We start from the raw sequence: 17,964 nt of genomic DNA, 5'->3' as shown, positions 1-17,964 counted from the left end.
ATCAACTGACGTTATAAGGGCTTCACAGTAGGTCCTGCTTTACAACCTAAAGTTAAGGTCAAAGCATTATTAAGACAATTTTATTTTATTGCAAATCCTTAAATTAATGTATTTAATCAAATGACTTCACAGCAAATCCGGGGTCAGGTCATATTAAAGCAGAACATGTTTCCGTTGCAAAGTGAGTGGCAGGAATTCAGGGTTAATAAAGGACAGAAGTTTTGACTTCATGTCTGAGCTACTCCGGGTCTTTCCGTTGTCTGAGACAGATCAGCATCCACTACAACACCGGGCATTAGAAAATGAAGCCTTCATCATTCAAACAAGGTAAAACAAGGATCACTTTTTGGAATAAACTGCAGCTCCCATGAAAGAAATAGTGCAGCAGTGCAGGTCCTACTTGGTTATATCCTGCAAAGTCCTAAAGTTGTTGGTTTGTTTTTTTAATTCCCCTGCAGGGACCATGTGCTTCGGGATCTTACAGCAAATTAATTCAGCCATGTACAGGTTACATTTTGATATTGCAAAAAGGACACAAGTCTGGTATTACTAAAAAGTCAGAATTAATATACCAGAAATTAAATTAAAAACATAAAATACACATTTTTATTCTGATGGAGCTCCAAGTTGTTGTCATAAATTAAAAAAAAAAAAAATCAATGTCAATATTCAATGTGGTGGATTTTCTGGTTCCCAAAGAAGAAAGTGTCTTTTAGACTTTGGCTATCCCACAATAACTCTTACACCTGCGGGTGTATGGTTGATGATATCATCATTTATACAGGTGACTGTGTGATAAACTGTGATCACACAAAAATGTGGTCAGATTTGCATTTATGATTTTTTATTTTTTTTTTTTTTTTAGTCTTTAGCTATGCTGTGATATGTGGTGGAGTGACTATACGGGAGGCTGAGTCCATATATATGTCACTACACTAATATTAAAACATGCATTATTCAAACAAGGACATAACACAAGAGTTAGCAGAAGAAAAAAAAACAAAAAAAACAAACTGTGGTGGGTGTTTAAAGCTAAATTTCCATCAGAATATTCACACCCATAAACACAGGAATGCTCAGCAAATCTTAACCTCATGATTTCAGAGCACAAAGGCGCTTCATAAAGTGGCCGAGGTTTCAGGTTAATATATGCAGTGCTAAACCAGTCCAACTTTAGTTTAAGTCATGTGAGTCAAGGTCCCACATCCTTCTTTCATACTTTCATACTAAGCCTCATTATTAAAAAAAAAAATATATATATATAAAAAAAAATCTAATTTTAATATACAGTGTGTAGCCCTGTAATACGTTCATCACACTCTATTTATTACGCATTAGAAAAGTAAAGAACATATTCATTTTGATAAAAAAAAATAAAAAATAAAAAAAAACACTCCAGCGGACATTGAACTGTTGTCAGGCGTGCGTTCCCAGTCCGATTACGCAGAACGACGAGCAGGCGTCCTGGATGCTGATTGGATCCGCTGTCGACATGGGGCGTGGCTAAAATAGAAACTAGGAAGTGGCGTTTCCTACTGCAATAACAAAGTTGTAATGTATGTTGTCAGATAGTAAAGGTGATAGAATGGAGTTAATACGTATTTAAATGGATTATGTGCCATAAAAAAAAAAAAAAAAAAAAAGGCCAAACCCACAGCCCATGTGGTGTATATAATACAAGTTGGCCAACACGTCACTGACACGGCCTCTGATGCACTTCAGATATGTATTAATGTAATGGGGAAGCACGAACTATACATCTGTTCTTTACATAGTGTAAGTGGGCTCATTTTTATTTATTTATTATTTTTTTCCCCTTGGGTGAGATCAAACCTTTTATTTAAAAAAAAAAAAAAAAGAAACGTACAATATGTAGTACCCAGTCATTACCAGATATTCCTGCTATGTTGTTGTTCAGCAAATCTGTATGTTATTTCTAAGTGATGCAGGCGGTCAGTTTAAGGCTCGCCAGATATCTATTGTTGTGTGTGTGTGTGTGGATGGATAGAGAGCTGTATAGGGGGAGGAGGAGGAGGAGAAGGAGGAGGAGGAGGAGGAGGAGGAGGAAGAGGAGGTGAGGACGAACAGAGCCAGATAAGAGAAGTGGCTTATTGGCTGCCCCGCCGCCTGGAAACCCATCAAGAGATCCTCTCGTTTGTTTTGTTTTTTTGTTTTGTTTGTTTTTTTTTGTACAGGCCGGACACACACACACACACACACACAAAAACAACAACCCACAACGACATCGCACCCGGAGGAAGCTACCGGAGAGGACGGTAGCATGAAAATCGTGGAGAGGGCCCGTATCTGCATTTCACTGCGCCTACACCGAATCCACTGATCGGTAAACCAGCGTCCGACATGGGGAAGGAGGTAAACGGCGTTTCCCGGAGCCGGTTTGAGGTGAGTTAAAAAAACAACAACAACAACAACAACAACCACGTATATGTATATTTTACCTTGACAGTCACTGACACACACTCACCGCAGCTGTTGTAAACGTTTAAGGATGTGGGCCTGCGTGATGACTGTCGATGTAATTATTATAAAACTGCGCTTATGGGGAGGAAAAAAAAAGAAAGCAAAAAAAGCAGCAGCAGCTTCCGCAGTCGGTGTTTTGGGATTAGGTAAAAAAAACAAACAACAACACTTGTTTTTGTTTCAAACAACACACGTCCTGTAGCCGAGGGGGCTTCGCGTCGTTGTGGACACGGATCGGCGTCTTTCCCACTGAAACCTTTAAACGTGTTGATCATAAAGTAAATCGGGGCGATTTTTTTTAATTATTATTATTTATTTATTTATTTTTCCTCCTTCGGTCTTTTAAAAATGTTGTTTCCCCCTTTTTTTTTTTTTTTTTTTTTGCGGCCGTCAAAACAAAGACAATGAGGCTCCGCCGGAGCACGCCGAGGACCTCTCCGGCAAAAAACACTCCCCGTTATCAATTTATCGACTTCACTTCACACACACACACACAAAAGAAGTTGCTTCACAATTGTCCTCGTGTGCAAAAGAGTAGCGTTGTTGTTGTTGTTGTTGTTTTTAAAAACACTGCTTTTGTGTCTTGTCTCGACGAGCCGGGTTGTTGTTGTACATCCGTGGCCGCTGCGGTGGTTGGTTGAGGTGGGTGGTGGTGGGGGGGCCCTCGGGTTGGATCTGCTGCTTACCTGCACCGGGGAAAATATCAACAGATATTCTCCCCTCCACCCCTCCACCCTAACCACAAACCTCCACCCGTAACAGGAGGACCACTTGTACGCGAGCTACGGTGTCGTCGCTCGGTCCATATTGACCATAAACTTGGGGAGCCACATGCTACATATCCGCGCCCGGTGACATTTTTTTTTGGGGGGTGGGGGTAGTAGCCCGAGCGCTCGGTGTTGTTTAATCCCCAGCTAACGTGGGATTTGTGTGCGGGTTTTTTATTTTTATTTATTTTTAACGGTGCAACAGCTGACGACTTCCCCGAAGACTCGGGCCGTTTTACCTTCTGGCCCCGACAGCTGCGGTAGAGCTACCGTGTTAAGCTCGCTGGGTTTGGGGACAGGACGAAATCGGAAGTGGCGTTAGTTCACTTTCAAAATAAAAGTCTTATTGGGGCTCCCAGTGTTGGTGGGGAGGAGGGAGGAGGGGGTTCCTGTGCCAGTCGCCTCTTGTTAAACAAAACAAAAAAAAAAAAAAAAAAACTGTTTAAAGTTAAGTTGTATACGTTTTTCTTTAGTAGTTAATTTCATTTTGTGAGTTTTAACACTGTATATATAGATTTATTAAGATACATTCTTCACAAAAGCCATGCATTGGGTGTTTTGTAAACCTGTATTGGGCCTAATTAACATAATATAACAAAGTCTGAGCTCTAAATTTGTTCTCTGTCTGAAAAATCGCTGAAATGTATGACCAGCATGATGATGGATGTGAAACTTCTTTGCTGATGGGATTTTTTTTTTTTTTTTTTTTACAGAGGATCTGTACTGTTAATCTACACAAAGTCTTTGTTGGAAACCAGTCTTTATAACATTTTGAAGATTTCGAGGATTGTTTTTTTACACAGTGTGTTCGTGATTTGTTCAGTCTCTGTATTGCATTAATATATCTATTGTTTCCAATAATTTTGTCACTGTTAAGAATACCATGTCAACATTAAGACAAGTTGTGATTTAAGCATGTTAAATTCATTTCTTTGCCTTGAAGACTATTTGTAAGAAGAAGCCAGAGAACAAAGAGGCAACTGTTACTGGACGTTGTAAAAACAAAAAGTCTCCCAGTTGATTTTATTTTGAAGGGCATTAGCGGAAGTTGAACTAAATTCGCTGCTCTGCGGTAGATAATGATCTGTTGTATATACCAACCCCGAACAAAAGACCACAGCAGTCTGAAAAGTGGACAGACATTAATGGCCCTAAATTGCGTTCCCTAATTAAAAAGAGTACGTGTATAAAAGTGTTGTTATTATAGACTGTTGTGATCTGTGTGTTGTGTATTTCTGAGTGTGCTGGTGAAGTTATTAAAGCAGTTTGAACTGTAGGCCAAAAACAATCAAACCGCTTTTCTTTACTATATTTCATTTCAATGGCTGTAGGATGAATAACTTAAAACCTGAACCCAAGTTAGCCCCCTCTTTAAGGAATGAGAGGCCAACATTTAATCTGAGGAGGGTTTTATTTTTCCAGGAAACAATTTAAATACATTTTCTAAAAATATAATCACTTTCTGTTTGGTTTTACGGTGGTATTTAGCTGCAAGTTACAGCTCACCCAGCTTTTTTTTTTTTAAAACCTCCTGTCGGGCCTGCTTCACTGATTATAGCTGACCAGTGGAGAAAACATAATGCTCACATTCATGCAGCATCAGGTTCATTTTATGTTAGATTACAAAAGGGGACAGTGTATGCCCGTTGACCATGCGCATCTGCTTCTTTGGAAATGGCCCTGGATTATTTGGCCAGAAAGAAGCTCTCTGAAAGGCGAGCTGTCAGAGTCAATTTGCCCCAAATCCAAACGGCAAATGTCTGTCCCCTCTTACTCCCTCAAAATGTTACACGTCTGCTCTAGCAGGCAGCCCCTGCATAGACAGCTGTGTGTGTGTGTGTGTGTGCGTGCGCGTGCGTGCACATGCAGAGTTTGTATGTTTATCAGAGACACACAGAAAGGCTTTGACCAAGAGCTGAATGGGATTTTAAAGGTGCACTCATTAATTTCAACTGGCAGTCACATGTCCGTTTGGTTTTGTGAGCTGATGAATAGGTTTGTTAGTGTGTAAAAATCTGAAGCTATTGTGCGGTTTTAGGATAAACATCCATAATTAAAATAGAACTCTGTTGGGACCTGGAAACAATTCCTTTTGTTTGAACACAGTAAATAAACCGTTGATTTACTTTTTCCGATCATGGATGGTTGATATTCGTACCTGTCAAGAAGTGCAAATAAGGACTTGCCTTGTTGATCCGGTCGCAGATGTTTGTCTCTTGTAAATAACATGTGCCTTCCTGCACTTTTTATTTACAGTGCACAGCAAAGCTCCCCCCCCCCCCTTCACTTACCCCTTCCCGGGTTCAGATTTATCTTTCTAAATCTATGGAGTGAAATGGATTGAGACAGATGTTGCTTCATTTGTGACTGAGTGGATGCTCCCAAACATCATTGTCTCAGCATCTTGCATTTTAATAGCTAGCCGAGTGTGATGTCCCACAAATTATGAGAACGCCACAGCCCTTTAATAATCGTTTGACTGTGTGTGTGTGTGTGTGTGTGTGTGTGTGTGTGTGTGTGTGTGTGTGTGTGTGTGTGTGTGTGTGTGTGTGTGTGTGTGTAACCGGGTTTTTTAATAAATGCTAATTTATCGTCTCCTTGTGTGCTGAGGCTTTTTTTTTTTTTTTTTTTTCTTTCCTGTGGATTACAGACTGGTATTTGTGTTCACACAGCGTGCAATTATTTCTGTGGAAATCCATTAGCTGTTTGCAGAAGCTGCAACTGTTCGTCGGAGAGTCACAAAAGATATATTGTAGCTAATTCCAGTGTCGACTCTCGGTGAGCGCTGATGTGGTCACTGCTGCACACTCGACCGTGTAAACGACACGAGAAGCAAGAAAGAATTCAGAAAAGATAACATGGACGTAAAGGCCATCGCCGCTCTGTAGTCGACAGTACAAAGTCCAGTCCTGCTGATTAAGGCTAAGAAGACCCCCAAATCTTGTCTCCTGTGCTGCTTTATCTTCCGTCACCCTCTGTGTTTTGTTGACATTGAACGCATCTCGGCTGATGCAATTATGATCATTTATCCTTGCCCGTGCGTTGCGGCCGTCCTTGAGCGAGGTGAGTGGATGGCAGGGGGCATTGATGTTATCTTCTGCACTCTTTCAGATGTTCACAAATAGTGACGAGGCGGTCATCAACAAGAAGCTGCCCAAGGAGCTGTTGCTACGGTGAGTGACATTTCGAAACACTTCACCCTCTGCAGCGATTTTTGAGAAAGTAAAAAGCCCCCCCCTCCCCCCCCAAAAAAAAAAACCAACAAAAAAACAAAACAGCATGTTGCGGTCGAACTCTACGCCCACCTCCGTGGCTTTACTATGGATCAGCACAACAAATCATACGTGAAACCACGACTGGCTCTGCACCACCCTCCTCCCTCAAACACCAACACACTCGCATATTGTGCATCTCACAATCATACACTGTATGTTCACTTGCCCTTTTAATGAATATTCCAACCACCGGGATGCCAATTTCCCTTTCGTTTCCCCACCCATACTCTGCTCCCCCCATGCTCGAAGTGTAATTAAAAACAGATGCTCGTGGGTACAAAGCATTTAAATTGATTTCAGGCAACAACAACAACAACAAAAAAAAGAAAAAGTGGAGCCCCTGAGCAAACAGAAAATGAAGGCCATAACTCAAGCCTCGGCCTTGCCAGCCGGGCTGCCTGCGCTGCGGCTGCTGACTCTGTGCTGCTCGGCCAGGTGCAGCGCCGTGATTTGTGAGGCTGCGGACTCACTGCATCCCTGCTTCAAACCCCTTAACACAGTTTTTTTTTGCTGCATTGTAGGATCCTGGAGTCAGTTTCCAGCTCTGTTACTTAGAAACAGATTGCGCGTCTTCCTCGACTGGATCCCGCTTTTGAGAAAACACATCTATCTTGCAAACAGGGCAAACATGTATCCAGCTGACAGACAGAGACCATATTAGTTGATTTACTCGCACCGCTGTGCCGTGAGAGGAGGCAGACGCAGGTTTGAGTTTGAGGGCAGTCTAGTGTGAAGAGGAAGCTTCTGGCAGCGGGGTTCAGGGTCTCTAAACCGTCCGTCTGTCTGTCTTCCAGAATCTTCTCCTTTCTGGATGTGGTGACACTCTGTCGCTGTGCCCAGGTCTCACGGGTGAGTCTGTTCACAAGGTGTGTGCGTGACTGTGTGTTTGTCTGTGTTTTAGTATGCATATGTGGTATGTTTGAGAACAAACTCAACTCTAAATGTGCGCTCCTCCCTCCCCGCTCCTCAGTCCTGGAATGTCCTGGCCTTGGACGGCAGCAACTGGCAACGAATCGACCTCTTTGACTTTCAGAGGGACATCGAGGTGGGCGAATCTCATCCGGCCTCCATCTTTTCATTCAATCTCAGTACGTCGTTACTTCCAAACGAGGTGTTGAGGCAAATGCAGCAGGCTGAGCTCGAGTGTTTCTGTTGCAGGGCCGGGTGGTGGAGAACATTTCAAAGAGATGCGGGGGGTTCCTTCGGAAGCTGAGCCTGCGGGGGTGCTTGGGTGTGGGTGACAGCGCCCTGAGGTGAGTTTGGCGAAGACCCAGTCGGACAGACATTCTAGTTCAGACCCTGAGGGGAAGTGAGAGACAAGCGAGTGCAGTTTGACTGCCGTCACATTCATTTTTGTCTTTTTCCGTAGGACTTTCTCACAGAACTGCAGGAACATTGAGCTGCTCAGTCTGAACGGCTGCACCAAGATCACGGACAGGTTTGTGCGTCGTTCACGAAGCCGGTGCCGCTAATGCATCGTAACGCCGCTGCGACGCGCTCATTGTCTTCCTCTCCCGCAGCACGTGTAACAGCCTCAGTAAGTTCTGTCCGAAGCTGAAGCACCTGGACCTCGCCTCCTGTACCTCCATCACCAACCTGTCACTCAAAGCTCTCAGGTGTGTAGGCTCGGCATTGTGATGTATGGAGCCTTATTCACCACCCTCAAATACCAGTTATTATCCGCCATTCATTTTCACTATTGAACCTACGCCAGCCACAAATGAAAGAAAACTATGAGGTGCCATCAAAAAGTTTGGAGACTTTTCCTGTCACGCACGTGCAGAGCGCAACACAGTCATGAGCACAGAGCAGGGAAGCAAAAACTTTCCTAAGTGTTCAGATTTACATTCCTGATCTCGGGAAATCAGCTACAGAGACCCTCGAAGTGTTTCAGAAAGCCCACAACAAGGAAGCTACGAGCCAGGTGAGGTGTTTTGAGTGGCGTTCATGTTTTAACAGAAACATCGCGCCAAGTCAGGAGCGCCATCAGGTCGGGGGATTTTTGGACATTGAAAATGAAGTTCAAGCTGAAAGGTTGCCGTTCTGACACTGGAGGAGATCCAGAGTTAATCACAGACTTGATGTGCTTCCAGAACTTTACGTCCAGGGATCTTCACAGGGGACTACTTTAGAAGGGATCGCAGTTCGATTTCAATCAAGTACAGTTCTTGCTTCCTGTGGGAACTTTTTGATCGTACCTCGTAAAGTAATAGTAGTTTGAGATGTTTTTGATGTATTCAATATGTCAAGTTAAGTGGTGTGGCTTATACAGAACTCAATGAGGTAAATTATGTACTTTTTACTGTATGTTCTCTATAGTTCCTCTATCCTCATTGCTGCCTACATAAGTTTTAACTTCTTACCCGTCTCTTCCTCCTCCTCCTCCTCCTCCTCCTCCTCAGTGAGGGCTGTCCCTTGCTGGAGCAGCTGAACATCTCCTGGTGTGATCAGGTCACCAAGGACGGCATCCAGGCCCTGGTGCGCTGCTGCCCTGGACTCAAAGGCCTTTTCCTCAAGGGCTGCACACAGGTACTGTAAAGGGTCGAGAGTGAGAGATGCAAACAAGAGCTGGTGGTAAGTAAGTCAGTCACAGAGCAAATGTCACAAAGGTTACAGCACAATGAGTTGCAGATTATTTCATTCAGGTTAAAAGTTTATTGAACCTTTGGTTTGGTTTCATCTGTGACTTCTCGTTGTTGTCATTTCTCAACACGGACCTTTAAATGGTGTCACATCACAACGGCCATCATGTACTCTAACTACCAAGTTCCTCTTATTTTCCTTCCAAATAGAACACAGTTGCTGTAAGCGTAAACATTAAATGCATCATTTCCTGTTCAACAGAGGATGTTTTGGAGGAAAGACATACCAGATACTATCCACAGCAAATGCAAAGCCGCTATACCACGCTATGCTGTTATATAACAGTCAACATTAGTTTGTTAAACAGCCACATATTTTAATGAAGGTGTCGCAGCTCATTAATTTGAGAGAGAAAAAGCAATTCACAACTTGTAAACTCAGTCGCCCGAGGAAGCAATTCAATTTAAAGGTTATTTTGGAGGTTGTAGTTTGTGCTGCTGTTAAACTGGAGAGATGCGTCGGACATTTTGAGAGAGTAAAGGAGAGTTGGTACGGGGAAGTAATTTAATTTGAGAAATGTCTTTGCCGATCTGCCCCGCAGCTAGAAGATGAGGCTCTGAAGCACATCGGGGCTCGCTGTCCAGAGCTGGTCACGCTCAACCTGCAGACGTGCTCGGTAAGTACAGTTAACAAGGCACGAAGACACGTCAGATGACGTCGGAAAAACACAGTCGGAGTCACATTTCGATGAATTTCAATCGACTGCCTCTCTGTAAACACGGTTATGAAAACCTCCTGAAGCTGAAGTTTTGTCATAAAAGTAAAAAGTACTTGGTCCCGTAGATGTTCCAGGGCGTTGGCTGATGCAAATACATGTGCTCTCCAGCTTAAAGCTCACAATAGTCTGTGAAGCCTGCTCAACAATTCATTTATTCTCCTCCCCCTCCTTCTACTTCTCCATCTCTTCTCACACCTCAGGATCTCACCGTCTCATCCTGTTCCCCTTGTTCCTCCTCTTTATTACGCTCTGCTTTTCGCTCTTTCTCACCTGTTCTCACGCTGTCGGATCTCTTCAGAGTTTTCACGAACAATACTCAAAGCAGAAAATTCAGCAGAGAGAAGACCTCGATTGCTTTTGGTGCACATACCTACCAGAGAGCGCGGGAGGCAAAAGTTTTGCCTGCTATGTTTTTACATTTTACAGTGGATGTAAATGTAAACAAACACACGCTTTCTCTTTCTGTGAGCAGCAGATCACAGACGAGGGCCTCATCACCATTTGCCGGGGTTGTCACCGCTTGCAGTCTCTGTGTGTGTCGGGTTGTGCCAACATCACAGACGCCATCTTGCACGCCCTGGGACAGAACTGCCCCCGCCTCAGGTGAATTCACACACCTGCACACCAAAACCTCGCTGTGGACAATTTCCTGAATTCTGCAAAATATCAGCCAATCTATTTAGTTGGAAAGTGCTTAAAAAAAAAAAAAAAAAAAAAGAAAGAAATACATTGAAGCTCATTTTACGCTCAAAGTTTGCAGTTAAGATTTGCAACAGAATGGAAATCATGGAGAAAAAAATGAGTCCATGAGCGCCCCTGCGGTAAAGATATCTGAAGCCTGACTACTGTACATCTAATCGCTGGAAGTCAGAGAGTGCTGGACTGTAAGTGATGCTTCCATTGTGTAACTCTGTGTTTCTCCTTTCAGAATATTAGAAGTGGCTCGCTGCTCTCAGCTGACAGATGTGGGCTTCACGACATTAGCGAGGGTGAGTCTGCCTCTTGGTTGCATGACCATACTAAGCAACTGGACGGTTTTACCCTGGATTCATATGTTAAAAGTTGAGATGAAATGTATTTTTGTTTGGTCCCAAAATGCCGTCAAAACTATAATTTTCAAGCCTTATTTTTTCCTGATAGTAAACTGTATATAACGCATCTCTGTGTAATTTCTCTCTGCAGAATTGTCATGAACTTGAGAAGATGGATTTAGAAGAATGTGTGCAGGTAAATATGAATCTGTACAGTTTACGGTCATGTGAAAAAAGTAAGTACTGTACAGCCCTTTTTTTTTTTTTTTACATTTGATCCTCTTTCAAACTTTGTGCCTGCAGATAAATGTGAAACACTTGAACACAACCACGGTGAAAATGAAAGATGTTTGAGGGTTTTTAACATTTCAATGCGGTTGATACATTTCTTCTTTGTCAGCCATTCCTCAGTGTCTGCTGGCGTGCTCGGGATCATTGTCCTGTTGAACGGTCCACTTCCGGTTCAACTTTAACCGTCCTGACTAACGGCACCAGATTATCGTCAAGCTTTCTTTGATATGATGCAGAATTTAAAGCTCAATCAATGACTGCAAGCTGCTAAATCCTTGTGGCGGCAAAAGCAACCCTCTAAACCATGACCTCATCCACCACCGTGATTCACAGTTGGTCTGCGGTTCTTTCCCTAAAAACCGGTCTGCTGTTACCGTGGACAAACGGCTCTCTTTGAGTCACCTGTCCGGACCACATTATTCCAAAAAGCCAGTTTTTTTCCTTTTTCTTTTAATGTTCACTGCAGTTTTGCTGCAATGTTCTTTGTACTAAAATATTCTTGCCTGCTCTCGGCCTAACTTTGCTGAGGTGGTCAGTCCTGGAAAAAGATTTGGCAGTCGTTCAGTCAGCGCCACTTGTAGATGATTTTTTTTTTCTTATGGTGGAGCCATTTACTTCAAACAATTTGGGAGATTTTTAAACCCCCTGGCAGACTCTCAGTCATCCACAACTTATTTCTGAAGGCCTCAGAGTTATTTAGATCTCGGCTTGATGGCGACACACACTTCAATGGCAAAGAGATCAGCAGACCTTTGATGTCAGAGGTTTGAATGTGGTTGATCTGCTTTTTTTTTTATGTATCTAAATTATGAAAATGATAATTAAAAAAAAAACTTTATATGTAATTCATTAGAGTATATCACCGTTTCAAAGAGAATCAAATGTTTGCCGAAATATGTCAATAAAAGGCAACAATTTCCAAATTTTTGACAGGACTAACTATAACACCATTTAATCTTTTATGAAATCTACAGTTATGACTCAATATATGTTTCTGCATCAGATCACAGATGGAACACTCATCCAGCTGTCTATCCACTGCCCTCGTTTGCAAGTCCTGGTGAGTGTGCGCCTGCCACTTAAAACTTTTGCTCCCGTGGCCTTTGCAAGCACCGCGTCACGGCTCCTTTCGACGGGCGGTTGAGTAACGGCGCCCAATGTGCTGGTACCACTGTGTTCCTGCAGAGTCTGTCTCACTGTGAGCTCATCACCGACGATGGCATCAGACACCTCGGCAGCGGGCCCTGCGCTCACGACCGCCTGGAGGTGATCGAGCTGGACAACTGCCCCCTGATCACAGACGCCTCACTGGAGCACCTGAAGAGCTGCCACAGCCTGGATCGCATCGAGCTCTACGACTGCCAGCAGATCACCCGCGCCGGCATCAAGAGACTAAGGGTGAGTTGCGTTGGCCAACCGCAGTGAGTACGCGCTGATTCACATGCAGAAGAGTACCGTAAACGCTCACCGTGTGATCTCAACATATGTCGCTCCGCTTTGAAATTGCTCTCGGAGATATAAACATTTTATGTGGCTTCGTGCTGAACGATGCTGAAATACTTACCACTCTCACCGCTGCCAAACTGTAGGTGTATTTTGCGTCTGCCGTTCTGCGGTATTATTTGTTCGACCTTTACAGCTAAAAAACAGTCTCTCACTTAACATAGACGGTTAGTAGATGTGAACTCTTAAAACTTTGTGAAACTACGTCTGCTGTGCAGCCACAGTTCAAACACTGACACAAACATACTGCAATAATGTGTGTATGTACAGTACATGTTGACTATGTGGCTGAGGCCATTTTTCTTAGTTTAGTAAAACAGCCAGCCTGGCTCTGTCCAAAAAAAAAAGAAAATCCAACTAGTGCCTCTAAAGCTCACAAATTAGCATGTTTATTTCTTATTTTTTTTAATCTGCACAGAAGCCAAAATGTAAAAAGGCCCCAGGGCTGTTTTACAGGGAGTTATGTCCCATATTATTTTGTTGTCAGACACAGTCAGTCACTTCCCTTAATCAGCGAGCTTTTTAAGGTTGTATGTGGATTTCTATTCCATTTGCACAGAGATATTTGCACACATTTGCAACTACATGCACCCTCAAAGAGAGGTGTCCAGCAGTGCTCCCCCCCCCAGCAGTTCTCTACAGCCGGGCTCTGCCCAGCCTGGTTTCCCCCAGCAGTCCTCTCCCCCGCAGTCTTCTCAGTCACTCCTCTGTAGGGCAGCTTTTATACATATAATTGACGGTCACCCCCATTCCCTTTGTATCTGCTTTCGTATGGTAATACAGAGTTGGTAGATCAAAAGATAAGGACACAGGGGAGTCGTCAATTAGATGCGGAAAGTAAAACAAAAAGGAATCACTTGCAAATAAGAGAGAAAACCGAGACTTTCCGGAGCCACAATGCAAACAAGAGGAAGGGACAAATCTTTTTTTCCATCAAAAGCACAGATGACGTATGCCGTGTCTCAAATCGCACACTTCTAGTCTAGTACACTTGTACATTTACATGTTGGTACACTTGCGCAGTATGTGAATTTTGTGGAAAATAAACACTTTTATGTGGAGGTGTAGAACTTGTGTTTGGTATAAGTCTGCATGTTTCCATACTTCACGGTGGGATTGCACTTGTGCACTCAAAATTGTAGGTGTTACTCTGTTTGTATGCGAGTACACGAGTTGAGACACAGCTATAGATTCATACATTTTTTTTTTTTTAATCTTTTTTTTCCCCCCGAAATCAAACTCTTAATGTCTGAGTCAGCGCTCCACCCACGAGAAGTGATGAATCCCAAAAAGCTGTGAAAAACAAACTGTCGTCGTCGACAGCAGCGAGCGAACACGCTGTCCAGATCAAGCTGGACTCATCGTCACTGGATCTGATGCCTTTTTTTTTTCTTTTTTTATATAAATCAATCATAGGCTGACTGTTTTGGTAAACGGGTGTTTGTTGCCAGTAACTTTGCATTCAATGACATTTGATATGATTGAAGTAAAATTTTAAAAAAACTTTCGGCGCAACTTTTACAAGTGTTGCCCCAAACCACCGCTGTGTTAATCCATCTAGAGCAGCTTCGTACATATTTATATGAGTCATTAACGCCTCTCCCATCTGTTTTTTTTTTTTCTTCTGTTTCACCACAGACCCATCTGCCTAACATCAAAGTGCATGCATACTTCGCTCCCGTCACTCCACCCCCCTCCGTCGGGGGCAGCCGTCAGAGGTTTTGCCGCTGCTGCGTCCTGCTATGATGTAAAGACAACAACCCCCCGTCCCTGCCCCTCCGTGTCGCCCGTACACGCTCCCCCGCAGCCCGTCACTCGACCCCTGACCTGCCGTCCCCCCTCTCCTCGGCCCCCCCGCCCTGTCATAGACTACATGCTGGTGTGTCGTCACCCCTTCACCTTCCCCCCACTTTGGAGCAGCAGAGAGAGGGAGAGAGCCAAACAACGCGACAGGGTCTTGGGTAACATTTTCCCAAAAAATTCCCCAACACACACACACACACACACACACACACACACACACACACACACACACACACACACACACACACACACACACACACACACACACACACACACACACACACACACACACACACACACACACACACACACACACACACACACACACACACACAACAAGGCTTTAACACAAGCCGATAGACACACAGATCAACTCTTCGAAGAATGTCAGCACATCCCTGGTCTGTGATCAGTGGACACGTCAGTATTACGAAGACTGTTGTGTTAAAAATCAAACGTGATCGGCACAGTTAAGGGATTTAACTCTTCATCAAATGTACAAAAAAAACAAAAAAATTCAGATGAGTCAAGCTCTTCACATCCAATTATTCTGTAGTTGACTTGATTTGATTATAGTGACAGTTTCTAAACAGAATATTAAAACAGGCTGAAGGATCCCATTTAAACCTCTCAGTTCCCTCGTGTTGAAGGTCACTGAACAGCTACCTCTAGACAGGAACTGCACTTGAGTAAGACCAGTGTTTGCTTCGTTCTGCAGGCTGTTTATTTAAAAAAAGAAAAAAAAAAAAAAGGGGCAGCGATGTAGCCAGTCAACTGCCAACACCCTCAACACACTCACTGTAAGAAGCAGAAAGCCTGTTTGTTTTTTTGTTTTTTTTAAAGAATACTTGCAACTATTTGCACTCACAGTAGAAGCAATGACGAGACACTTTACAAAGACGACCATCTCAGAATTGAAGACGTGCATTTCTCACTAACGACACACGCAAATGAAAAAACAAAACAAAACAACAAAAAAATCTTCACACGATGCATCCACGGCGTTCGCAGCCACCGAACCCTCACCTCTCTCTGTCTCTCTGTTACAATCAGAAGCTTCAATGTACTGAAGAGAAAAGATATTTTTCTAAAAAAAAAAAAACGGACACCAATCAAGACTCACGAGTGGGGACTCGAGAAGATGCCAAATGTTGCATGTAACACCTCTAGTTTTTTAAAATCTAATTGTAAATACGTGAGGACTGTGGGAGTCAGAGAGTCGAAGCCAGCTAAACAGCAACAACAACAACAACAACAACAACAACGTGATGGTATGAGACAGGGCAGAGATTACTGTCACTGGGTCTCTCTGAGGGAACTATGGTGCGCGACAATGTGCTCGAGCTTTTGATGAGTAAAAATGAGCCAGTACTCGATCTGAGATGAACTGATTGTTGGCCTGTGAAAGCTCAAAGTCAACAACAGCAAAGTTAAAAAGACACTTTTTTTTCTTTTCTTTTGAAAGAAGAAAAAAAAAAAAAAAAAGAAAAAGTGAGACATCACTACGTGGATTCATGTTTTCAGACCAGGACAACGGAAAGAAAAAGCCAACTGAAAACAATCAAAGTTCATCTATTTTCAGTTCGTTTGAGTTGCTTGTGTTTTTTTGTTTTTTTTGCGTCGTCGACGGGAGGAACCGGTGAGCGCAGCGGTCGATTGAAAGGACGTGCTCGATGTCGGGAGGGGGGCGTCCGCGACTCCTCGACTCCCATGAGGCCTCGCCAGGGGACGGAGTGACGGGTGTGTTGGACCCCGCCACCTGGGACCTCCTTCGTCTGTCTGGGACCAGCGACGCTGCAGGGAGCTGAAGACCGGGTCGGACCGGCCGGAGTCGCTGCAAGAGGAAGTTGACTGAAACTCCGGTGCACAATTCTGGCCTGCTGACCGATACGATGGAATGATTTTTGTCTCAACGGAGGGCTACAATGGACTTCAGCCCTCTGTCCTCGGAAGTATTGAAGCCTTTTCTTATGGATTATCTTGTCCTCCACTTGCACCTGCTTTATTCTGTCTCTGTTGTTCCCGTTTCATTTTATAAATGTGTCTTTTACGGCTTTTCTTTCTCCTCGACATGATTTCCTCTGGATCTTTAACTTTTTTTTTTTTTTTTTTTTTTTTTTTTTGCATTTCTGTTTTGCTGTGGTTTGGATTCTGCCTGCTTTGTGTTTGAAGTCACGAGTTCAAGCCCTCTTCCGGTCCTCAGTTTTGATCTGAAGGCGTTTGTTTTCATTAAGAGTTTATTGTTACTAGATGTCTTCGTCCAGGGGAAGAGTTGGCACCAGTGCAATTGTATTAAATGTTAAATGTGAGTTGGATTTTTTTTTTTTTTTTTTTTCTCCATGTGAGGAGGAGTTCACGATGACGTATGTGTAACGCTGGGTCTACTTGTTGAATGTTTCCATCCAGGAGAAGGCTCTTCGGGCGTTGTGTGCCGCTTAAGCAGAAAGATTTTTCTCCCATGAGCGTGTTTTCCTCTCCTTCCATTTTATGCCTTGCTTTTTCAGATGTCGCCTCTGCCCAAATGCATCGAAGGGAGGCAGAAAGTTATGAACCCGGTGCGGAATATTGATCGCCCACAAATGTCCCGGTGTTCCGGTTCAACGTGCGCGGCCGCAGGCGCGCGTCAGGCAGAGAGACGCTGAACGGTTATTCTCTTTCAGTGTGCGATTTGACAGCTACGACGAGCAGGATAATACAAACCGAGATGAATCCAGTGTAATCCAGGCTGATCTGTTTTGTTTGAATGATGGGTTTACGGGGGAGTGGGGGGGGGGGATTAGGGGAAGAACCAAGAGTCAAAAATGGCGGAGAATGTGCTCCGGTGGGGGGGTTAAGACAGTTAACTCGAGGGGAAAAGGAAAAGTCATAGGATTTAGAGGATGAGCTTGGATGTAACTGCCCTCGTCGTGCACCGTATGTGGCAGCAGCTGAGTCATCCGTGCAGCCAGAACGGCGTGCTTTCAAGGCAAACACTTTGGACTGGATGGATTACAAGTAATAATGCTCAACCTGCTCCCGAAGGTTTTATTTGTGCAAAAGAAAAATAACCTGTCATCAGACTTTTCAAGCTACAAAACACTACAAGGCTCCACACGGCAAAACCACCGGACTTATTTCCCCTCACAGATTCAAACAGCTGTGTTGTCTGCGTGTGAGCGAGACCTTCCACCAGTTTACACACGAGTCGAGCTGGTCGACTCTGCATCCGTTTGTTTTTAATGCACGTTCGGTCCCAAACACTGGAGTACGGTTGAGGATTAGGACAAGAGGGCAAGAGGTCAATCTACAGTGTGTGTTCAAGGTAGATCGACACCTGAGAAATTTCAATTTTGACAATGACTGTAGTTCATTTAATTACTGTAAATTTGTTCTTTTTTTTTTCTTTTTTTTTTACAATTAACCGATATAAATGAATATGTACGTATGAATAAATATATACCTATATTATTAAG

The 17,964-nt window shown here is 43.5% G+C and overlaps 1 protein-coding gene across 1 annotated transcript; it reads left to right on the top strand.

Moving 5' to 3' along the window:
* Window positions 1-2,211: 2,211 nt before the first annotated feature.
* On the top strand, window positions 2,212-16,009 carry fbxl20 (F-box and leucine-rich repeat protein 20). Its single transcript, XM_069709105.1, has 15 exons — window positions 2,212-2,403; window positions 6,360-6,421; window positions 7,318-7,372; window positions 7,494-7,568; window positions 7,682-7,776; window positions 7,893-7,961; window positions 8,044-8,139; window positions 8,926-9,052; window positions 9,708-9,782; window positions 10,357-10,487; window positions 10,813-10,873; window positions 11,067-11,111; window positions 12,210-12,266; window positions 12,392-12,604; window positions 14,348-16,009. The coding sequence occupies exons 1-15, from the start codon at window positions 2,362-2,364 to the stop codon at window positions 14,453-14,455; spliced, it is 1,311 nt and encodes a 436-aa protein (XP_069565206.1). The 5' UTR covers window positions 2,212-2,361; the 3' UTR covers window positions 14,456-16,009.
* Window positions 16,010-17,964: the final 1,955 nt, after the last annotated feature.

This window comes from Brachyistius frenatus, unplaced genomic scaffold, assembly GCF_029030835.1.
Source record: "Brachyistius frenatus isolate BFR_SWC_R1_liver_20210118 unplaced genomic scaffold, ASM2903083v1 Contig_80, whole genome shotgun sequence".
NCBI classification, from domain to species: Eukaryota; Metazoa; Chordata; class Actinopteri; family Embiotocidae; genus Brachyistius; species Brachyistius frenatus.
The sequence above is the reverse complement of the archived record's forward strand: the minus strand, read 5'-3'. Positions and strand labels throughout refer to the sequence as shown.